The sequence below is a fragment of the Parasteatoda tepidariorum genome, chromosome 3 (assembly GCF_043381705.1).
Source record: "Parasteatoda tepidariorum isolate YZ-2023 chromosome 3, CAS_Ptep_4.0, whole genome shotgun sequence".
Lineage (NCBI taxonomy): Eukaryota > Metazoa > Arthropoda > Arachnida > Araneae > Theridiidae > Parasteatoda > Parasteatoda tepidariorum.
Genome location: NC_092206.1, coordinates 6,867,333 through 6,892,631, shown reverse-complemented (window position 1 = coordinate 6,892,631; position 25,299 = coordinate 6,867,333). Strand labels below are relative to the sequence as shown.

General features: G+C 28.0%; 1 protein-coding gene across 4 annotated transcripts; it reads left to right on the top strand.

Annotated features, from left to right (window-relative positions):
• Positions 1-25,245, top strand: LOC107451139 (spindle assembly abnormal protein 6 homolog). Of its 4 annotated transcripts, none has more exons than XM_043049533.2 (14): positions 1-348; positions 4,774-4,822; positions 5,866-5,945; positions 7,339-7,443; positions 9,479-9,653; positions 11,414-11,611; positions 13,214-13,330; positions 13,755-14,024; positions 14,134-14,256; positions 16,341-16,466; positions 19,230-19,299; positions 19,420-19,517; positions 19,812-19,900; positions 24,743-25,245. In XM_043049533.2, the coding sequence occupies exons 1-14, from the start codon at positions 263-265 to the stop codon at positions 25,062-25,064; spliced, it is 1,908 nt and encodes a 635-aa protein (XP_042905467.2). In that variant the 5' UTR covers positions 1-262; the 3' UTR covers positions 25,065-25,245. The 4 variants fall into 4 exon arrangements, with proteins under 4 accessions (XP_042905467.2, XP_071034388.1, XP_042905466.1 ...); XM_071178287.1 differs by having other exon boundaries at positions 14,134-14,277; XM_071178288.1 differs by lacking the exon at positions 7,339-7,443 and having other exon boundaries at positions 22-348; positions 14,134-14,277.
• Positions 25,246-25,299: the final 54 nt, after the last annotated feature.

Sequence of the window (25,299 nt, the reverse complement as noted above, 5' to 3'; positions counted from 1 at the left end):
GTTTCTAAAGGAAATTGTTAGCAGTTGTTAACTGTAATTTCATTTAACACTGCTAATTTTCAAGTCTCTCTCAACAAGTTTTCGCTATCAAATTCAAAAACAGTGTCAAAATGAAATGCATTATCCCAAGTTTTGTATCTCAACTGCTGTTTACTAAGCTGAACTGACGCATATATATTTGTTTTTAACTAATTTTTACAACCAAACTGAACTCCTGTTCTACTCATATTTTTATATACTTTTGAAAGTTGGCGGATTCAAAATGAGTTCTTCTAATGCTAATAGAGAAAAGTTGTTCGCCAAAACTGTTCCTGTGTCTATTACTGATGGATCATTTACAAATTTGCGGTAGTTAATATAAATTTTTTCTAGATTTCTGTATTGTGATCTATCGCGCACCAGTCACAATCGCCAAGGTGCCAAGTAGATTTTTTACGAGCAAATGTATTTTGATAAATATGTAGAAGTTTGTAGTGGCTATGAGTTATACCTTTCGAGTTGGTCCCTTTCTGTGATGTTTTTTTTTTTTAGTTTCTCTATGTCCGCTGCCCGGAAGTTACCAAGACTTGGCGATTATTCTGCTACAGATCACAATATAGAAAAATCTCCCCTTAATCAAAATTAGTTCATATTTGTTCAATTTTCCCCTATCAAAGGATTGCCTAAATTTTGCTGCTGTTAAATCCCAAAGTTCGTATTGCTTGGCATTTTGAGATAAGTAAGCATTGTACATATAATACGTTTAGACATGTAAATTTTTTACTGTGAAAATGTGAGTTTTAGGCTGCTTTTTTTACAATAAAATACAGATTGAGATGTAAAAATAATTTATTATTGACACCTGTGCTGTTTAATTAATTGTAGTAATAGATGATTGATACTGTTATTATAGGTACTTAAAATAAACTAATAAAGACAATGTTGTTATTATAGGTTTTTTTTCTGTGTCCCAAAAAAAATTTGTACAAAAAATCAGATAATAAATATGAAATTAGTTTCAATTTGAAGAAAGTTTTTTTATTTAAGATTTTGTGTTTGTAGTAAGTATTTCGTATGATCTCTGATAGTAGCCATAAAGAATAAAGGTTTGGATAAAAATAAAAAGTGGTAAATTTGAGAAAAATAATCTGTATGTATAACAAAGTTTTAGTTGACCATAGAATGAGCTGTATGTTTACTCAATTTATTGAATGACTTTAATCAAAGATATATGTTTTAGCTAATGTTTAAAGAATTGCATCTTAATGCTAACTTTTTTAAGAGAAAATTAAAAATTAATTATTGCAAATATTTTAAATTAGAAGAATATATTTTGACATTTTTGCTCAAACAAAGTCTTCTTATCATATTTAAATTTTAGTAAAGTAAATTAATCAGTAGAAAATTTTAAACAAATTAACACCTGATAGACTATATTTTATTGTGTAAAATACCTGGTTGTTTATAACTTTGGTTAAATACCCTGTGTAATTACTCTGGTAAATACCCAAAATTTATAAATACCTGGGTATTTATCAATTTCATTGAAAACTTAATGATATGATTTTCTTATCAAAAATTTTATATATTTTGGACACAATTAAGTCAATCATTTAAGTCAATCATCATCGCATTGTCAATCATTTATTATGACGAAAAATTCATTCAATTGAACTTATAAATAAATTAAAATTGTTATTTTTTTATTTTCTTTATTTGAGCATGATTATGGTTTCATCCTCTTTAAATTCACATTTCTAATCAGAAAACCTAGTGTTTTTTTTGTTTGTGTTTAAATTTATAGTTTTAGTTTATCATTTATATTAAATTCACAAACTCAATATGAATGAAGAAAAAAAAAAGAGTTTAAAACAAATTTTTTGAATTACATTTATAACTAGATAATACAGTTACAAATTAAATATAAAAGCAAATAAAGTCGAACAAAGTTGTCCTAAATACTATAGTCATAATGATAAAAGTTGCGACACACTATGTTTAACACACAAGGGAAAATAAATTATTACTGGTCAATCTCTTTATCATGGACTCACACAATTCTGAACTTTTTAAGTAATTTATTATATTATGAAAATGTACAGAGATAAATCCATTCATGTTCTTACATAGTATCACTGTCATAATCAATATTCTAAGAATTTGTATATTTTGTTTTACACTCCACTTTGTATTAGGATTGAGTTTTTGACATCAAAAACCTGGTGCAATTTTTTTTTTTTTTTGTCATTGTGGACATTTTATTAGGCATTAAATCATACAGAATACTTTTATTATATACTACTCTAATTATGTTCTGTAATATATATCAGTTTTAAAAATTTGAGCCAAAATTATTGTAACTATTAATAACAATGTGGTACTAATAATTCTTAAAGATCAATATTATTTGCTATATGATAACTATTCAGTTTGTGTTACAGATAATGACTATGAATTGTTAAGTATTACATATTAATCTAAATATTTATTTGAATTCTTTTATGTCACAATTTAGACAGATTTTTTAGATAAGTGAAACTAAAGTGTTCACCAATGATTGCCTGATCTCAACTTATGATTTATTTTTGATTCTCAATATTTGTTATTATTTATATGCAGGAGAGCAAAATATATTTAATCGTCTGAAGGAGGTTTTGGAAAAAATTCTGTCACCCATGAAGAAAAAATGGTCTAAAAATGTCTCTTAGTGTAAAACAAGTGTCGCTTTGCAAAATTTTTTATTGTTAAAAAATAACTTGTCAATTTGTGTATTTAATAGTTAAAATTCTCTAATGAAAGAAAACCTTACACTTAATTTTTTATTTTAGTATTAATGAATTTTGTTTTCTATTATTTTTACATATATACGTTTATTCAAGAATGTCGTAAAATTAGTAACTGAATCTTGTTTTTTATATAAATTTTACTTTTCGAAAAGATTTTGAAAAAGAGTTTTTATGCTATAGATAAGATCAAGGCAATTTAAAGAGGAAAAGGACATTTTCCTATAGTGTAAAATGCAGAACCTATTTTTTAGTGAGGTCGGAGAGCTAAATAAATAATGTAAAATTTAGTGGAAATAAAACAGAAATAGTTGTTTTCTCTGAATATTATGTTCTGACTCCCCCAAATATTGAGGGGTATAGACCCCACTCCCTTTTTTCTGGTTGTGACGTTAATGTGTATTCAGTGTTCTCGCTAAGTGTTTTTAGAAGGGCGGAGTGCCTTGCCTTTTTGTAAAAATAAACCATCCCTTAAAAACACTGCCTTTTTATTTATATTCCATTTTCAAAAAATAATTCATTGTTAAAATAATAATTACAAACTGATAAAATTTTCTGTGTTTATAGGTTTAATTGTGATTACTAAAGTTAAATTTTTTAAGTGATTTTAAAATTATTTTTAAATATCTTTTTATCTGAAAAAAAAAGATGCACCTTTAAATATTTATTTTCTCATAATTTTCAGTATAAATTACAGGAAAATTCTTTCAATTTTTCACTTATTTTGATAATGAGTGAGAACTACTTTTTGAAATATACACATAAAATAGTCTAAGTTTAGTTAGTTTAAAAATTGTTGAAGATCAAATTCAGATATTACACATTTTGATAAATTTTTACAGTGTGAATAGAGTACCCTTTCGAAACTCAAAATGCCCTTTTCTGTAATAAAGCGCAGCGCCCTGCCCTATTTTATTCCTAGGGAAAACTCTGGTGTTTTGCTAAAAATTATCTTATCTTGAACCAATTTGTTTGATCTTCCTAATTGGAATTTATCTTTTCTTCATCACAAGTGTGTACTAAGTTGAATTGGCTTTTTTTTTTTAAAAAAATTGCAAATTGTTTACTGAATTTGTAATGCTATCCTTGTCTATTATTTCTCTATTTATATTTAATTTTGATTCTTTAAATTGATTAATAAATAAAATGAAGTAATCTCAATTTTTACATTTATTAATAATGTTGAAAAATTGCTAAGCAACATAGCTGCCAACATGGATAGGAAAAAATCCAGTAGATTTTACAAAATAATATAAATTTCATGAAATTGTTGAACTAAATATTTTACGCATAGGGAATTTTAGGGATTTTTATAGTCATCAAAATAGAAAAACTGTAATATTTTCCAGTTAATGATTGACATTAAACATACTTAAAATTTTATGTATTATGTTTACTCATAATTTTGAATATTAATAGGCATTTAATTCATCAAACACAGTTAAAAGATTTTTTTAATTAATTTAAAAAGAGAGCTCTGAATAAAAATAAACGGAACATTTTAGAAATAAAAAAGGTTTAAATGGATTTCTAAAAATGAGGTTCACGTCATTATGTATTAGTTATATTTATTTAATAATTCAAGCAAGCAAAGCAATAGTCGGTACAAAAATTCTATTTCAAGAATTCTATTTTAAGAAATTCTATTCTATTTTAAGGAACTTACTCAATTTTAGGGAATTTTCTAAATTGTACAAAAACCAGGAGAATTTTAAATAAACCAGTAGACCAGGAGAAACTACCAAAATCCAGTAGTCTACTGGAAAATCCAGTAGAGTTGGCAGCTATGCTAAGCAATAACAGCATAAAACATATTCAAAGATTTTAATAATAAAATTGTAATTGTCAATGTTTTTCCATAAAATTTTAATTTCTACTTCTGAAAAGTTAAGAAAAAAGAATAAAAACTTGAAATAGATTTAAAAATTATAATTTTTTTGATCTATTATATCTTGTCTGGCCTGTACATTTTATGATATATTTTATATATAAAAATTTTATTTATTTATAGTTCATTGTTTTTATCTATTGAATGGCAACAAACTGCAACCATGAAAAAGGTAAATGTTTCAATTTTTTGATTTTTTCTAAACTCATAATCGTTTGACTGATTTAGTAAAATTGATTTAAAGAATTTATTAGGTATTATAAAAAAGACCTAGAAATTCCTAATGTTTATAAATAAGTTAATTTTTGTTTTTCGTAACCGAAGATTTTGTAAAGCTGGGCGGTATTAGTCCCAATGATATAGTTGTCAAATTTTATTCTTGTTTGTAATAAATGTAGTTTCCATTGCATGTAGATCTGGTAGCAGAAATCATCCAGCTTGGCAGTGAGTGCTGCAGATTATTTTTCATCAAAGTTTTCTTTTTAATTTTTAAATAATTACAGATAAATGGAGAGAAATTTTTAAGATATATCTTAAAACATCAATAAACTTGATTATAATGATAATTAAAAAGCTGAACTGAGCGAAGAAATAAAAGTAAAGAATTTTTTTTCTATTACTTAATTACAAGCTTATATGTCTAGGGATTTATTCCATCATTAATAGTATCATTAAATAAAATTCAATTTAAACAACATAAACTTTTTGTGTATAATTTTTAAGGACCTTATATTTGCGAAGCAAATGTGGATTTAGAAAGATTCTCTAAGTTAATTCTGCTACAGGTCATGTGGGATATTTTTGATTGTGTTTGTAGTTTTGAATAATTGAATCGCAAAATCATACTTTTTTCATACTTTTTGTTCTATATTATAATTAAATCAATTTTTAACTAAATATTACTAATAAAAAGTTGGTTGCAAAATGCAAGCATAAAGTTATGTTGAATAAAAATGTTTTGGGAAGACATGATTTAAAATTTCTGAAACCAAATTCCAATTATACATGTATGTCAGTAGAAAAATTCTATCTTCCTCTTATATGAGTTTCAATCTATGATTTTAGTTTCAACTTTGCATGTTCTCAAATATGCTTACTGTTGAAGTATGTAAAGAAAAAAAGTTGAGAAACATTTTTTTTAAATAAAAAATTCATAGTATTGTTTTTAAGTCAGTTCTTAATTGATTATTCTAAATATACATTTCTTTTTTTTAGGAACTTTTCATCACTTTAACAGATAACTCGGACCCTTTCTTTTTATATGATCTTCAATTGTCTGATGATGATTTCCAAAGGTTTATATTGTTTTTATAAATAATTTGCTTAATTGAATTCTTTGACTCTTGTAGTAAAAATATCTGAGCAGTTGTCTAAATGCCACACTAATTCTGAACGATTTTGGTTAATTTTGCACACAGATGGCGCCAGACTTTGCCCAACAGGGGGGTCAAGTCTCCCCCGACAAAATTGCAAAATAGAATTACTCAGACAAATTAATTCAAAATGTTTAAATTAAAAAGCATTTTATACTTCAAAAATTTTTCTCACATCTTTTTTTCAAGAGTGTTACTAAGAAGCTAAAATCACAAATTTTGATACCATTCAAGATTTATTTTAGTGTAAATTTAAATCTCATTTTTTTCTGTTATCAATGTATTTTGTACTGTATGGTTCAATTTACCACACATTGTAAACTTAAAAATTACTGCCATAAAAAAGAAAAATTGTTTGCGCAGAAAATTTCCACACTTTTTACTCTCATAGCACAAAAATTATTCGAAAATAGAAAATTTTAATTTCATGTACATTTAACAAAACGTTTAGAAAATGTTTTGATGTGGAAATGTTATTTTTGTGCACGTCGATTGGCTTTTGAATAATTTAAATGTTAAATTCACTTTTCTCTTCTGTACCGTTCAGTTTCAGTTTTGCAAGTAAAGTTATAAGTACATTTTTTACAACAATGATTTCTATCTAAAGAAATCATGCCCCGTTTTGTACAAACTTCGAAATGATTATGCCCATTAAATTTTTTTTTTTAATTTTTACATTGTATAATTTTACAGACAAGAAAGGATTATTTTAATCGGGGGACTCGATGTTAATATATATTGTAAGGAAATATAGAGAGACTTTTAGAATTTCTCCCTGTGATACCTTTTTTTTTTCTTTTTTGGAAGATGCTTTAAGGTGAACATCTTTGGAAAAATGATCATTTCTCCATTTGGGAAAAAGAGTCCATCAGCTTAAAATATAAAATTTAAGCAATATAGCTAAATAAGAAATCTGAAATACTTAAGAGGAAAACTACATCAAACCACCTGATGTGCCTGTCCAATGAGAATGCACTTGTCAGTCATCATCTTCAAATATATTTATACTACTACTCAAATTCGCTAAAGAAGCTGCCTAACATATCCACCTTAGCTTTTTAAATATTTTTCAAAATGAAAATTTTTAGTATGAGACAATTTAAAAATTATCTGAAGCATAATCTTTTTACTTCATCTTTTTACTCTTATGTTCTTTTTCTCCTTACCTTTGTGTTCATTAAAGTCATATGCAAATATATTTACTTTTTGAATACATTTATTTATTTAAATGTGTAGAGCATATTTGTGTAAAACATTGTAAATTTTTATCAGTGATTGTGACAGTTACAGAAATTTATATTTTATTTCTTCATAGATTGAAAAGCAGTCAAAATCTGCTGATGGACTTTTCTGCTTTTCCTCAAACAGTTATACATTTTCTTGAGCTTTGTCTGAATGAAGCAAAAGAATCTCAACCAAAGTAAATCTAAATTATTTAATTTTAGTGATAGAGCAATTGTGTCTTTGATAATCTTTTTCGTTGTTTTTTACCTCCCAAGCATTGAGCCACTTGAATAATTTATGCTGAAATTTCCCTGTAACCCACCTCTTCCTATGTGGGAAAAATTGGTTTCTTTAACGTTGGAAAGTTTGCAGTGCAAAGTTGGGGGGGGGGGACAAACTAATGCTCAAAGTTTAATGCAAGATTTGCAATAAATTTCTTACTTTTTTTAAAATTCATATTTCGAAAAACATTTTGAATGGTCTATAGCTTTATTATTCCTTTATATTATTGTAGAATTCATTTATAATATGTAATATAAATTTATATATATTTATGTTATGTGGCTCCAAAATCTCAGTTATATCTCTAAGTTGGATCAAATATGCAATATTGCCCTTGTAAAAATATGTACTGTGTGACAATCTGCAAATAGATATTGTATGCGCCGCTTACGTTACTCAACAAATTACATTTAGTTTAAATTGAATATTATTTTTATTTATATCTTGTAATAATAGTACAGCATGTCACAAAACAGCCAAGTCAGTGGCAGGATTTCTGTTAGTAATTTGTATTTCTTTAAAGTTTAAAATTAATTGTCTGCCATTTATTTTATTTCATACTGTGTGGCATCAACGTTCTTTAAATTATCATGTCATATAGATACTGCAGCCACTCGGATCAGTTCTTGCTTGTTCTGTGCTACTGCTTACCCTGATAATTTATGTAACTGCCGAATATGATGTACACTTTGTTTACCAACAGAACCGATTGCTAGGTGGAAATGATGAGTGCAGGTGATTCAGTGATGTACTTTTGTGTCATGTTTCCTGCTTAAACTGTGAAGGTTAAAAACATAGCTGCCAACTCTATTGCATAAAAATCGAGAGACTCCAGAATTTTGGTGAGAATTACCTGGACATCCGGAGAGAAAAAAATTTATTCAATTCTTTTGAATTTTTGAAATTTGTTTTTTAAATATCTGCATAACTACTAAGCTTTTTGAAAAATATTTTATAGACTAGGTAGACTTTCAAAGTNAACACTGTCTTTTAACTTTTAAAATCAATATATATAGATAAAAAAAATTAGTTGATTTAAATCAATGATTTTTTTTAAAAAATCATTTGATTTAAATCAACGAACCCTGGAGAGAACTGGGACAAAGTGATGATAAATTTCTGAACTTGCAGTGGTGTGAAGAATAAATCAAATATATATACGAGTACAAGAATCATATAATAAAAAGGTTGATTTTACTACCACATGAAGAAACTTTCCCACAAAGCATAGAAAGTTGGCATCCTTACATCCAAATGATTTATCTTATTGTTCAAAGAGGAAACTGATCAAAAAAAGATCTTGTAATGCTTTATTACCTCACGGTACCTGTTTTGCAGACCAGTTTATTACTTTTTTCTCTCTTTCTCACTTTTCCACTCTTCATGCATGTCTTTTTTGGTTTATCTTTATCATTTAATTTGTAATAAGAAAGAAGAGTCCCTTGCTATCCCTTTTATGCCATAACTGCAAGATTTCTCTTGTATGCTGTAAATCTCACCGTTTGCAAAATCACCCTATTTTTTATTCTCAAATGTTTGTGTGTTAACAACAGTGAATCACTGTTTTATCTACAATTTAGCACTGTCATATTTCGGGTTGATTTGTGAATGTCAACGAAAGCTACCTTTATCTGTGAATCTATACTATGAGTTATGTGAATTACTTCATTCGTGACTCACTTTACTTGAGTTACTGAAAAATAAAGGTTAAATTCAAAGCCCCAAATTCTAGTTTGATTCTAAATATGTGGCATGTCGTAACAATAGATTAGTTCATACTAAAAAGCTTTTTAATTAGAAACTTACAAGCACCTAGTAATTACGTTTTTGGACATAGTTAAAACAATGATATATTCTTCTTTTTTTATATAGTTGTTTAGTTGCTTTAGTTATTTTAAATACTTCACGAAATAGTCCTGTTAATGTATTTTCCTATTTTTATCCATTAGCTATCTATTACACCTAATCAAAGGAGAAAGAGTTGGAAATATTCCTCCAAGTGCTCAGCTAGATATTGAACAATCATCTGTTTTTAGACAAGTATCACTTTTATCACTTAAGTTTTTCGCTGCAACAGATTCAACTATCACACAACATGTGACTATTGGCTTCAGAAACTTGAAGGTATAGAATTTTTTTCTTGCTAAACGTTTCCTGTAAGTTTACGTACAATATATGAGCCTTCTAATCCCAGTTGCCATGGCCCCTAGTATTTTAGTAAAATGGAAACTGAAATCAGACTATTTTCTGATATCAGTTTTTAAAACTGAAATCAGACTGTTTTTGATGGTTAAAAATTGGTTTTTGCTCTAAACAGTTGCGAATGCTTGTAGATTCTTGTGTATGTGTATACACACACACATATATATATATGTATATCAGTATGACGATCATTGTTGCCTTGAAATATGTATGGAATTCACAAAATAGTAAGGGAAAAGGTTGGTTTTTTTTTGCATTGATTTCCACGCATTTAAAAAAAATTGTTGTGCTAATTTTGTTGTTCTACTTGTGGAATGGTATTCAAATGCGTAGTATTCAAAAGGAATGACTGAAAGTGTCTGATCCGAAAATTTTTAAGTTTAAATTTCAAATTTACATGTTGTGCTGTCCTGTGTCCATGTACTGTTAGTATGATTGTTAATAAAACATTCTCCTTTAGAATTGACTTTATTTAAAATGTTATAATTTTCAGATTTCAATAATATTTTGTTAGCTATTACTTTTTCTGTTTTGCATTTTTTTATTTTGTTTCCGCATTTTAATGACTATGTTAAATCTATTTAATAATATTGTTTAAGTTTTTTTTTTTCATTTAATTTTAATAAATACTAATCTTGGATCATTATCGGGTAATGCACCTAATTAGTTTAAAAATGTTATAGATGATAATTAATATTTTTTTATATGTATTTGATAACATGAATTATGTAATTATAAAGTTCAATTTCTTTTCTCTAGTTTGACTACCACATTAAATTTTTGGGCAGCTAAATGAATACACAGGGTGCGTAGCGTTTTTGAAAAGTGCTGAAAGGTGCTTATTTTCAATTTTTGTTTTTTAAAAGCCCTAAAAGGTGCTTTTTTCCATGGATGTTTTTTAAAAGTGCTTAATTTTCCCTTTTCCGAAATGTCATATTTTTCTTTAACACTTTTTTTTTTTGCCACAGTTTATTAAAAAAGACATTGTCCTATTGAACGTTTTCACAATTAATTCAACCCCAATCTATTTCTGCGTACCGCCAGTCTGTAGTGTATGAAAGCACCATTTGTTTTACATGTTTGATCCGCACTTCCGTATACTGAGCTGGATTCAGTGGTAAGGATTTTTTGCTCTCATGTGCAACCCTGCTGCATTTTGCAAGGGATTCTCAATTTCAGACTTCATTTTCCGCCCTCTGTAATAGAATCGAAAAATCTCTCTAATTTTTGCTGATTACGGGGACCAACTAAACATTGTCAATTTTTTTTTTCTATTGGTGATAAAAAATTTCATTTCTCTTGTTAATTTCATCAATTGTGACCTGCCATCGTCTTCATCACTGTCAGAAACCAGACCTGTAAAACCAGATCAATTGTCAAAAACTTGCCAACCTAGCCTAATTATAATATTTTTCAAAGTGCTTAAAAATATTTTTTGAATACTTGAAAAATGCTTAAAAGGTGCTTATTTTTTTATAAAAAATTTGGCTACACACCCTGATACATAGGTGGTCTTATTGGACCGCTTAATTTTCATTATTGGTGTGTACTATACATATATATATATATTTAAATTATTTATTATTTTATATTTTTATCTAATGTTAATGTTACATTTATTCTTTGCATTTCCTTCTTATGTGATATGTTCATATTGAATACTTTTGTGGCTACTTTTTCAGGAAGAAAATCAGAGATTACAGAACCAATTGTGCCACCTTGAAAATAATTTTAGGGCAAAAGTATCAGATCTAGAATCAGCATTAGAAAAGAAGTCACAAGAACTTGAAAATGTTAAAAGAGAACTAAATGCTGAAATAGACAAAAGAGAGAGTTGGCATTCTCAAATGCTGAGGGAGGAAAGAGAGAAACTTTTAAATGTATGAACTTTTTCTTTGTTTTAATTCCTTTCTTATAAAGTGGCTGCCAGAAACCCTCCAGCACAGCAACAGGGGCTGCAAATTATTGCAGCATCAAGAAATTATTTTTCTTCTACATTATATATATTATTATACATGCAAATGAGGAGGGATTGCAAAGACTCCTTTTTAAAACATCTCTGAACTAGTTCCAGATGAAATTAAAGAAGCTGAACACCACAATATTAGCAAAAAGCAAATTTTTTTCTGTTACTTGATAGCAGACTTAACTGTATAGAGATTAATCAATTTAGTTTCATTGTGTAAAAATGTATTTAAATTTAAACAATAAGAAGTTTTTATATGTAATTTTTTAGGACCTTAAATTTGAAAATGTTATGGCATGTATCTGTGAACTGAATTATTAGCGTCATAATATCTTTCTGACTATTGAGGTCGCAGGCAAACTAGCGTAGCAGATTTTCACCAGAAATTCTACTTCCAGGGCTGCCTAATAGTTTTTCCTGTATACTACTAGGTTTTAAAAGTCTTTTTTAGTATCTTAAATTTTTTTAAAAAAATTGAATAATTTTTTTTTTTTTTTAATATTTTAGAAAAATAGCTTAAATTGAAAAGGGTCTTGAAAACATTTTCTTGGTGTATGTTTTTCTCTGCTTACTAATTCGTCGAGAGCAACTTCATTTGATAAAATACATTGTTATTTATTGTTTTATGTAATTTGTGGATTGAATGGAATGTAATGTGTGCATTGAATGGAAAACTTGAAAATATCGATAAAATGTGCTAGCAAAATATATTTTTCTTATATCGATATCACACTATTTCTTATGGTATTTAAATAAACAACACAAATGCTAAACCAATAATAATGCAATATGTTTAGAGCTCTTTTATTATAGATAAAAATTAACTGGATGAAGTTCTATCGATTTCTCATCATAGGGTCCAAATTTCAGAAATCAAAAAATAAATATTTTGCATTTTCCTTCTTCTTTTTAAAAAAAAAATTTAGGTGAGCAGCAAATATACAAAAAAATTTGATTACTGTTTCTGTACTACAAATAATTATTTTATTAACTTTTCTAAAAACTGATTCATTCATGCATTAATTCACTAATACCCTTTTTTCTCGTGTCCTTCCCTTTTATTCACTTGCTATATCAGAGAATTATTCACAATCATTTTTACCATAAAATTACAAATCCATTATAACATGCTTTTAAAATATTTTTCAATATACCATGTATAAAAGAAATTAAATTTAATATGAAAATAAAAAATATTCTAAAAGATTACTTAACAAAAATGTTTAAAAACTTACTTAACTAAATAAAAATTATAAAAACCAAGATTTTCTCTTCCCAGATTAAGGTAGATATATAAACTTTTTAAAAAGGGATATTTTGTTGAAATCATTAAACCCACTTAAACTTTGTGCAAAAATTAAACAAATTTATACTAATTTTGTTTTATAAATTTGCATATTTTCAAGAAACTTTTTATTATTGCAATCAGTTAAAATATTTGTTTCTTCATGAGCTTACATATTTGTATATCTGATAGTAATTCACTATTTTATTAATTTATTTTTCACAATTTTAGAAACAAAGAGAAGGTGAGAATAGACTTGAAAGTGAAAGAATTGACAGAGAAACGAAACTGAAAAGGGACATAGAACACTTGGAAGCTAGAGTGTCATGTTTAGAGAGATTAAATAAAGTAAGTATTCTTTTATTAAAATTTCATTTTGAAAAAAATATTCAGCAAAAATAAATATATTGAATTTTAATTCACAACTTAAATATATCCAACATGGACTAGCTTTAATTAGGATGATGGAGCCTTATAAAGTAGTCATTATAATTCCATATTTATTTAAAAAAAATAATTAAATGTTGCATGAGGTGCATTTTTTAATGAGAAAGTGGCTATAGGTAGCAACTAGGAAGCAATATTTTTAATCCCTATATATTGTTATATTTAGTGGCTTGTGACAAACTTTACTTTTGCCCTATGACATGTCCAACTACGATCATGTAATTAGTTTTAAATAGAAGTTTAAACTGGAATTTGTTTATGAAAACTTCTGTTATTGACTTAACCCTTTCGTTAAATTATAAATACTCTTATTCTCCACTTACAGGAATTAGAAAATAAGAAAACAGAATTAGAACGCCAGTTGAGTGCTCTGCGTAGTCATAATCTGTCTGTTGAAACTGATTTGAGATTAAAAAGTGAGGCACTGACCAATGCAGAAAGGAAGAATTCTGAACTCATTGCTGATTTCAAGGAATCGAGTGGGCGCATAAATCACTTGATGGGCAATATCAAAGATCTAAATGAAACTTTAAAGCGCAAAGAGAAACAAATAGATGGCTTACAAAGAGATCTAGATAATTCTAAGAAGGAAAAGGTAATGTTTTGATAATTATTTATTCTCAGAAATTGAATTGTATGTTATTGTTTGTTTTTTTTCCTACATAGTTGTTTTGTTTACAATTCTGCTTTTTTTTTGCTCTTAGAAAAAAATAGCAAGTGGCTTAAGTGCTGCAGAAGAGCAGTTGGATAAAGAAAAGAAAGCAAGAAAAGAAGTGGAACATGAGCATCTCAAAGCAATTCAGATTATTGCAAAGTATCAAGACACGGTATGTGAGGAGACTGATAAGGTAGTCTAATTTAATCTAGAGTCTAACATGCTCTATTATTTTTTATTTACTTTTTTAAACTTTACTTTTTTTTACTTTACTAAAGATTTTAGTTGAATGAAACAGTTACTCATTGAATAAAATTTAATTTTCATGAGACCAATTCGATCTTTCTAAAGGGAATTTAAACAGGCAATCAACTGGTTTGCTGTTTCAAATCACTAAAATTTTCCTGGAAATAAAATTATTAACACATGTACTACCTATCTTGAACTAATCAGTGGTATTTTTTAGTAGTCGGTGATATTTTTTAGAGTAGCGTCTGCTGACTTGAGATCTGCAGAAAGTCCATTAATGATTGAAAAGTTTGTGCAAGACCATGCTCAGGGGAGGGGAAGAAACAGTGACAATTGCCCCTAAAGGAGACCCGGTTGAATTTATTCACAAGAATTGAAATTATGGTTTTATTAATTGCAGAAGGCTTTTTTTTTATATGTGTTTGCAATGTTCTACAATTTTTTAATGAAAAAATTCTTCAGATTTATTTTTTAAAAAATTTTTTAATTATGTTCTTCAGTTGATCTTTTGAGCATGAGAAGTCTGCAGTACAATGCAAATATGAACTATCTCCAGGAGTGGAGATCATCTTGAAGTAAGGAGAACTATGAGCATCTTTGAGGGCCAAACAGTTCCATAGATGCCCGCCATTCATGTCTGCGTGTTCCTCACACAAAATTCAGTTGGGGTGTCAGCAAGTTTAATATGATGCAAGTGTGTTTGAAGGTAGTCATGTCCAGTGAGCAATGGGAAGGATGAGACTCCAATAGCTCTAGGAAGCGTTTTTGTGAGACAAGATGTTAGAAAGCCCTCCCACGATTTACCAACAGTTTCATCTCTGTTGGAGGTTGCTCGGTGGCTTTGAATTTTTTGTTTGATTTGGATTTTGACGTTTCTCAGTTAGTGGGGACACATGGGGGTCCAAGCAGGATGCCTCTTTGGCGAGATTATCTGCATTTTCATTTCCCCATAAAAAAACATCTGGGCTCTCATAAGCAATATCTGGGAATTGATTGAAGTATTCTTTTCTTACCCGTTGATAGTAGAGCGTTAATAGCAGTTTTACTATTGAATTCAATGGCTGTAGGTTGAGGAGCATAATTTGAGATAGTGTGTATTGCAGCATGACAATCAAAGAAAAAAGACAAAATTCTTCTCTGGTGTCTGCAAGATCTTCTTAAGAGCCAGGTAAATGACAAAAATTTAGCTGAGTTAGGACTGAGTTATTGAAATTATCTGAGTTAAGACTCAAAGGCTCTTTAAGTTGAAAAAGTCTGAAGAAAGAAACACTAGCTCCGGCTCGTCCAGTTGTTTGCTCAGCTGAGCTATCTGTGCAGATGTGTACCCAATTGTTGCTAGGGTATCTTTCATTGATGGTGGCAAAAGCTTTGAGTCCAGCTGATTCAATAAATATAAAAAATAGCAAACAATTTGTTTTTATTTAAAATGATTAAGAAATTATAAATTAATGTTTTAGTATATTTATGAAAACTGATAATTCAAGAATCAAAGGTAAACCATTGTTTCAGAAAGTCTTCATGAAAAAGTTTACAAAGTATGAAAATTTAACTTATTGTGTTTTGTTGGGATGAACCCGTAGCGGATTTTGTCTTGGGGCCTATAAATCCTGTGCCCTCCATTCAGTTTGTGTATTTTGATGGGGAGTTTTTATGTATGTATATGTTGCTCAAAATTTATAACAATTCTGAATTTTATAATATTACTCTAAAGAGCCACAAAAGTATTTATTTTTTTCCTAACTATTTTAAAATTACAAGAGCTGCTGCTTTTATTTGCTCCGAAACTAATTTAGATTTCTGATCAACACTTTTACAAAATACTAAACACCCAACTGTTTCAATGATACTGAATAACTTTATTTCATATTTTCAATGATACTGAATAACTTCATATAAATTAATTGTTGCCAATTTTACTTTTCTTTGGATTTTTTTATTCATATCGGAGAATATTGTTTTATTTTTAAATGTATTGTTTTCTTAACTTAAAGCTTTTACTTTTGACAGAACAAAGCATTAATCAAAAAAACAACCAAGCTTGAAGGAACTTCTAATAAGCAAGAGCAAGAAATTCAGTATCTTGAAAACGAACTTAAAAGAGAAAGTAACACAAATCAGAGACTAGCTATAGAAGTGAGTATTTAAATTTTATTACAATGCGCAATTCGTTACGTATTTCATTTTATTTATTTATTTAATAATGAACTTATCTACTTTTTTTAGATGTGCTTTTCCAAGCATAAAAAATTTAAAACCGATAGTATAACCAGGGTTTTCGGGCTCAAGCTGAGCTAAAATGAAAAGAAATACCAGCTTAAAAAAAAGAAAGCAACCTTTTTTTTAAACTGAGATAATACAAAAGAAGCACTATATTGGTAAATATTCAAAGAGGCTTGATTGGATATTATGGACAAAATTGAACAGCAGCTTTGTGCTTTCAAATCATCTAGGTTTAAAGAACCAACTTAAATTTTAATTAATTTCCCGTCTGTAGAAACCAAATAAATTTTTAATATTATTTTGGATAAATTTTATAGTTATGTAAAAAATTCTTGATCCCTGATCAGTAAAAAAAAAAGAAGAAAACTAGCGTGTGAAAACCATGGCTTGCCATAAATCCTAAAGTCTACGCAGAGGAGAAGTCACTTAGAAAAGGGTTTATTCTTATAGCTTGGAAGGCAGGGACTTCATTTTTTATCCAAGGCGATTTTGAAAACATTGTGCTTAGCATTTTTAAAAAGTGCTTATGGGTGCTTATTTTCGTTTCATGGGGTATTTTTAAAAAGTGCCTAGTTTTCCCTTTTCGAAAATGGGATTTTTTTTTCTTTACAGGGTATCTGTGCACTTGAAAAGTCACGAAAAATCATGGAAAGTCATAAGTTTCGGTATTGAACAAAATTTGTCGTGATTTTACCTATTTTTAAAAAAAAAAAATCATGGATTTAGGTCGTCAAAAAATCTAATTTTTAAAGTGGAATCCCCCCCCCCATTCCATGATGTTCCGAATATCTGAATTCGTAGCAAAATCCCCACGCACAATCATATTTGATTAAAATATAAAATGTCTATCATGTTCTTTAAAATTTATGTTCTTTCAAAAAATAAACGAAAAAACATAATTTCTAGAGCGAATTATCTTTTCAACTTCTGTGATTTCAGAATTTTTGATATTACTTATTTTATTTTATCAATTTAAAATTCTAGCTGAAGCAAGCTAGTCATTGGCAAATTTTTTTTATTCCAAAATGAGAACAGAAAAATCTAGAGTACTTTTTTCCTTTACTATAAACAAGAAAAGTATCTTTAGAATATAATTCTGCTGAAAAAAAAAGAAGAAAAAATTATTTGCTTTTGCATTTTTTTTCCAGCTATTTTATTGCTTTAACTCTTTCATTACACTGTTGTTTAAATTTAAGATCTAAAAATATGAAGATGCGGAGTGTACCAGTTTTGGTTATACCTATCATTTCAATTAATGTTATTATAATGCTTTTTTTAATTTATTGTTGTGTTTTTTTTTCAGAAAAAATAGTAACGTTGTTAAGTCATGAAAAAATTCTTGAAATCAGTCATGAATTTGAAAATCTAATATGTAGCAGATACCCTGTCTTCACCATGTTGATTTTCACTGCGTATTTTGCAAAAGCATTGTTTTCACATTGTTCTATTCAACATTTTACATGATGAAATACTTGGGAATCCGCATGTGCGTCTACTGGGCTTGGTTCACTGAGATTCTTACACTCTCGTGTGCAACTCTGCTGTATTTTGCAATATATTCCCAATTTCAGACTTCATTTTCCACGCTGTGAAATCGAACAGGAAAATGTTGGCTAGTATAATCAAGAAAAGGGTTCTTTTTGTCAGAAAGTAGTTATTTTATCATGATCATGTAAAGTCTTTGAAAATTATTTTGCATTTTGTTAATTTATATAGTGCTGAAAAATATTTTTGAGTGCTTAAAAAGTACTTAGAAGGTACTTATTTTTGCTGAAAGATTTGGCTATGCACCCTGGAAAAGCACCACACCATTAACAGGCCAGTTTTTTGCACAAAAATCGGCACTCTCACCTGTTGCATCACTATTTTATGACTTCACCACTGTACATAAGCGTAGCACATAATCAGTGCTAATTATTAAAAGCAGTTTCATTTGAATTCTGAATTTTTTTTTATCTCGGAAGACCAATATATTATTTTGTATATTGCTTACAGATATCTAGATATTGTTTGCATATTCTGTATATTGAACGTTTTAGAATCAGAGATCATTCAGAGTGCGTGTAATTATATACTTAAGTTTCTGTTTTCAAAACTTGGGGTAATTGCAACCGAAGGAAAAATAATTTCAGTTATAGTTGTGAGTTTAAAGCATCTATTTATTATAACTTAAGCGTAAATGCTTATATTAGCATTTTCTCTTTTACATTAAAGTATTTGATGTATGCATTTAACAGATCAAATTCAAAACTAAAACCCTTTGAATTTTGTTGGTTGTTGTCTATCGTTGTTTTAAAATCTTTATAATTAAAAATGTTGTATGTGACACATTTTTTTAAAAAAAATAATCAGTAACACAACCATAAATTTGTTCCATTTTTTAATGAAAATTAAGAATATAGATGTTTATCAAAACAATTATTTGCAGCATTTATTGTGAATTTGGCCTTATAGAAGGTCTATCCATTACCACCCTTTATTAATGTCTTTAGAATCCTTTTAGACTTTAAGTCGTGATGAATTAATTGGCAAGGTAAAAGCGCATGAACGATTATTTGAATTATAGAAAAGAAATAACTTTGCATTTTCAATTTAATCTCCTTACAAGCATAAAATAAAAAAAATTTGATTTTAAAAAAAAATTAAACTTATGTTTGTTTTATTTTCAACTTTCAGATAGAGCAGATTAGAGTGTATCAAGAAACTATAGGTAAACTTGAAGGAGAAAATCGAAAACTTAACTTGTGTGAGTTGTAATTTTTGTTTTATTTATTATAATATGTTAAATGTAATTTAATTACAGTAAAAGGGAATTATATTTATATAAAGGATTATATTCACCTATTAATAAGAATTTATTTTTCAGATAATAGTGAAATTACCAAGCTGTTACACGAGAATAATCTAATTCTTGAATATAGGCCTCCTCCATGCTTTGCAGAAAACTTTCCTATTTGTGAAGTAGTTAAATTTTTCTTTACATTCTCTTATATCTGTATGTATCTGTAAACTATCGCCTTTCTTTTCTTTTTTTTTTTTGCAAAAATTTGAACAAAAAAATTTTTTTTTCATTTTCTAAAAAGAATTACTTGTTTTAATGCTTTAAAAGAATGCATAGACTATACAAACCAAAAATTAAAGAAAAATATAGTAAATTTTGTAATATATCTTTAAGAAATTCTTGATATGTATGAAAACAAAATTATGCAAATATATGTAAAAACTAACTAAATCTTGATGCAGATAGTTCCTTCATAGATTTGTGTAAATTTTNATGTGTACATTTTGCATGAAAAGGAAAACTCTCCTCTACCATTCAGTGCTGCTCAGTCAAAATCAATACCAAGGTGTGCTTTATATATATGTAACATAAAAAGCTTCAATTTATTCTTTTTATGTTAGCTCTTTTCTGAATATTCTTTTATTTTATTATCCTAATCGAAATACTTTCTCACACTTTTAAAAGCTACATCCTGTCCTTAAATCTATTTTTGGCACAAGTATGCATTTAATTAAAAGCAGGGCATTTTTCCCTTTAATCTTCGCGGGAATCACTCGACCTATTTCATAAACCAATAGTAATTTCTAAGAATTCCCTCTTTTCCCTAAATAGAGACATCTACGGATTTTACTTTGCAAGATTTTCCCTGACATATAACCGAGGAGTGCAACTTTTCGTGTACTTTTTCATGACTGCTATGTCAAATAAATTTTGCACCCTCCTTTCCTAAGACCTGTTTTATTCCTTTCACTAGGCAACAACGTTATATATATACTTAATTTAATAATTACTTGATACTTCTTAGCTTGAGTAATGAAAGTTTAACTTAAATAAGTTTTTTTGATTAGAAACAATGTTTTAAGATCAAAATTTTTTAAAAAACATATTTATATATTGCTCTAGTCTGCATTTTTTTATCTTTACATAATACAAAATATTTTACATTCTGTTTCATTTTAACGATTTCCAAATTATTTAGTTCAGAGTTTGAACTTTATTAATGTATGGTATTTTCTGAATTCGGCATCATTGCAGTTATTCATCAATTTAATTTCCAGTCCATTTTGAACCAATTTGACTTGACTAGTTCACTGTTTTTATCTCTGATTTTATGACTCATAACATTTCTTGTTAAATTTTAAAAAATTTCTGGAGGGGAGATGCAATTTATGTATGGCATATTTTAGTTTTGAAATTATCAATACAAATAACCGTTCATGCGAATGACTATTAAACCAAGGAAGTTTTTGTCGACTCATTTTTTATTTCAAATAACTAAGCATACATATTATACTGAATAATAAAGAAGTATTAGAGATTTGCTAAAAATAAACATTTTTATCTTTCAAACTTCTTTTTTCTCTTTTGTTTAAGGAAGAAAATGATTGGATATCCTCTAATTTCTGATGACTTGCGTAAAAGTCGCAAAAACTAACTAAGTATGAATTAAAAATTAGTGTCAAGTAAGCTTCAAGTTAGATCTTAAGAGATAATTTTGTAAAATTCAGTTATCAAAGAAGTTATTTTCACTTTTTGCTAACAATAAAAATATTTAGACTTTCGGATTTTTTATTATTTTTTTTTCTTTCTGAAAATTTAAAATTAATCAAAATGTGTTACAAAAGCATGTACGATTGTAAGTTGTGAATTGACGGCTCTAAAGAATTTTTTTTTATGATATTCGACATTCGAGTTTTCAAAAATTCAGTGTCTTGTAGCCAGAATAATTTTTAAATAGTTCATTACAAAGCAAGTAAGAAGCATTTAAAAATTTAGGTGTTATGGCAAACTGTTCCCCACCCCTAGAATTTTTTTTTATTTAAATTTGATGTTTATATTATACACCAAAGGGAACCTAAATATTGCTTAATAGGAACAACTGCTCAAATTGCTCCAAAAGGAAATATCTGAACCAGCAGTTTTTTGCCAAAATTGAACCAAGCTGCTCTAAATTCTAATATTACTTGAGTAAAATGCAATATCACCAATGGTACTATTATGATCGCCAGTGGTACTGATGGTGGTAATTTTGGCAATCAGTACTGATTGCCCTTGTCGCAGAATTATTTCGGGCTTTCTGTGTCAAAACTCTCTAGCACTAATATCTTTCTGCAAGATACTTTCAATAATAACAAAGATGTATGTTACTAATTCAAGGTAACAATAGCATTGTGTTTACAAAATCAAGATAATTTTTTATTTGAATATGTAATATTTTTCTCATTCTAATATTATGGGCGATATTTGCGCATTTTTCAAATCATCATCACTTTAAAATATAATTGAATATAATGAAATTTGTGGCAGTAATTACCGAAAAACAGATTGACGACGAAATCATGCTAAACGTACTCTTCAGAGAGGGGTTACTCAAATGCATGTTTCGTTCAAGATTTGATTGTTGTTATAAATAATCTCATAGAAAAAGTATATAGTTTTAGAAACTATGTGGAAATCAAAAGCAATATCTGCCAAAAAAAAATCTATATAATCATTGCCTTAAAAAGTAAATGATCAAATGCACAATTTGAATTTCCCATATCTAAAAGCCATTTGAAAATCACTGTCAATAAATGTGGAAAATACAATTGAAATAGATTTACGATAGCAGCAAAAATTGAGCGCTTCAAAAAGTATTTAATTAAAAGCGCGATTGAAATTTTATGTGTACATTTCTGCAGAAAAGTAAACAAATTTTTTTACTTCCCAAAAGGAAAATCTTCCTGCAAAAACTCTGTAAAGTTCTGCTACAATGTCGCCATGTCGCTGCAATTTTACCATTGGGTTGATTGAAACAAAAAAAATTAGCTATGTGTATCTACTAAATAGCAAAATTAATTTAGAAAAGGTACTTATTATGTTAGGAGAACTATAAAGAACTGACGTACCATTTTTTATGTCAATGATGCTTACTTAATTAAGCTAAGTACTAATTGAAATTTGAAAGAAAAAAATCTATGTACAGAAAAGTAAAGTTAATGGAGAAATTGCTATTATTATCGCCAATGATAATTAATTTTAGTATTACATCACTATTGGTAACTGCTGCACTCTTTATATGTAGCAAGTCTATTAATTCAGGTATAAAGTATTATATCTATATATTTGATTCTTATTAAAACCGCATCAATACTGTGAGCAACTTTATTGGAGAGATGTGTTTTCACTGCCCCTCTTAAAGAATAAGTACTGGAATAAAATGTTTGAAATTGGTTAATTTTGAGTATCATTGAGTGGGCTTCAAGCGACAGCAATCTGCCAAATACTGAATCAATTAATGAGCATAAAAGCACACAAAAACGAGATAACAGTTGACATGTTTGAAGGGCATCCAAAATAGGCTCCATTGATGGATTGAATATAACGAAATAAAAATGATTTGAAAAAATTTTAAGTTACCAACGAACAATGGAAAAACAAAGATAAAGAACAAAAACTAGAAAAACCAGAGGAGGCGATAGAGAAAAAAGATGAAACACCGAACAAAAAAAAAGAAGGCACAAACAGTGGCTAAAAGGCAAATCAGGGTAAAATGCATTTCCTTGCGCTATGGTAAGATGGGGTGGAATTAATGTCGTTAACGAGAGAAATTGAATGCTGATTACCTTGTTAACGACGTTAGTTCTTCCTCGCATCTCCATAACGCATGGAAATACATTTTACCTTGATTTGCCTCCAGGAGACTTTTTTTCCCTATATTTCATCTTTTTTCTCATTGGCCTTTTTTTCTAATTTTTGTTTCTTACCTTTATTTTTTCCATTTTTCGTTAGCAACTTTTTGCTTTTTTCCGAATCATTTTTGCTTTGCTATATTCACAATCACATCTGTCAAGTCTTGAAAAGAGACAACTATTTTTGATGCTCTTTGAACATGTCGACTGTCATCTAATTTTTGAAGAGTACGAAGTTTACAATTGTAGTTAGTAGAAGTAATATGCAGGGGTCGCATTCCCCCTAAAATTCATAAAATTCCTAAAAGTATGTGCAAACCCTAAAATTCCTAAAAATCTGATAAAATTTTGTTGGTGTTCCTAAAAAATTAGAGTTATAGGCTAAATATAAATAAAAAAGCAATAATCTAAAATATAAGAATTTAACTACATTAATTAAAACTGTTTTAATTTTGCCACATGGGAATTCTGATCCTGAGAGAGGTTTTTCGATAAATAAAGCAATGCTTAATGTGAGTCACCATGAGTATACTATTATGTCGCTTAGACTAATCAAAGATACCATTCGAAATTATGGAGGAGTGTTGAAGATCACCACAACACTATTGAGGGCAGTAAAAGAATCTCACAAATCATATCAAGAATATTTTAGAAAAATGATCATGATTAATTTGTTTTTCTCTAACTTCTAATATAAATTGCTGATTTGAAATCTAATAATATCACACAATAGTTTTTCTTAATAAAGTAAGGTAATAATAAAATTTTGATTAAGAAGGTAAAAATTAAATAAAAATCCAAGTTGGTGTTAATTTATTTTTTCTCTTGATTTATTCTCACTTTTGCCTGTTCCTGAATTATGCACTTAATTTCTGATAGGTAATATGTAAAGTTGAAATTTCATTTTTACACTTAGAGATTTCATTCTTGACTTAATAAATTTCAGAGCTTTATTTTATGGCTTGCAATTATTTATGATATGTGTGGATGAATTGTAATAATCTTCTGTTATGTAATAAACTACCGTGTGATCTGTTTTTATCCTAGCAAAATCATATATTACCCCTAAAATTTACCTAAAATTTTTTGAAAAAAGTTCCTAAAATTACCCTAAAATTTTAAAAAACTTTGCTGCTACCCCTGAATATGTCATATCTATGCTAGTTTACAAGCATATAACTAATAAATAATTTGTAATATGTTTTTAAGCTGACATAAGTGCAAGTTTTTTTTTTTATTTAATCTTAAAGTTATATATACTTTCATTTCTATATTTCATATTTGAAAAAAAAAGTCATTGAAACAAGAATTCCATATGACAAAATGTTGATTATCTCTTAACCATTCAAAAAAATTAGCAGAATTTTTATAATTTTCCATTTAGTGATTGGTATGTGTGACTCTTGTAGATTTTTTTGTGTGATGAACAGTTAAATTATTCACTAAAAAATTAAATTCAGCTTTAATGATTATTGTTATGATTTTCTCAGACTCAACATTTCTTTTCTTAAAAATAGATTACAACCGGAGACAAGACAAAATGGAACGAATCTGCCTGGATATTCCACCAACTTGCCAGTTTACAACTGCAATAGTCTGCAATCAGAAACAAGACAAATGAATATGGGTGTTTCTAGAAATTTAGCTGACTCTACTCCACAAGCTTTAAATGCCAAAGTCTCTACTATTATTGCAAGTGATAACAATGCAAATCAATCTAACTTAGAAATAAATTCCAATGGTTTGAGCTCTGAATTTCAAGATCTTAATATCTCAAAACATAGCACTGCAAGAAAGCAAACTAAATCTGTAAAATCACGTCTTCCCAGAAAGAATTAATTTCTCTATATTTGAATAAATTATTTTGAATTTTTCCAGTTCCAGGTATGTTTGTTATTTGTATAATGTAAATAATGTGTTATTTTTTTGAAGAAGAAAAAATTTTATTAATTGTATATATTTTATATGAGATTTCTTTTTATTGTAAAAATAAAAGATATATTCTGTGAATACTTAATAATTGTTGTTTATTTTCATTTCAAACTTTTTAAATGCTTTAGAACACTGCTTGTTA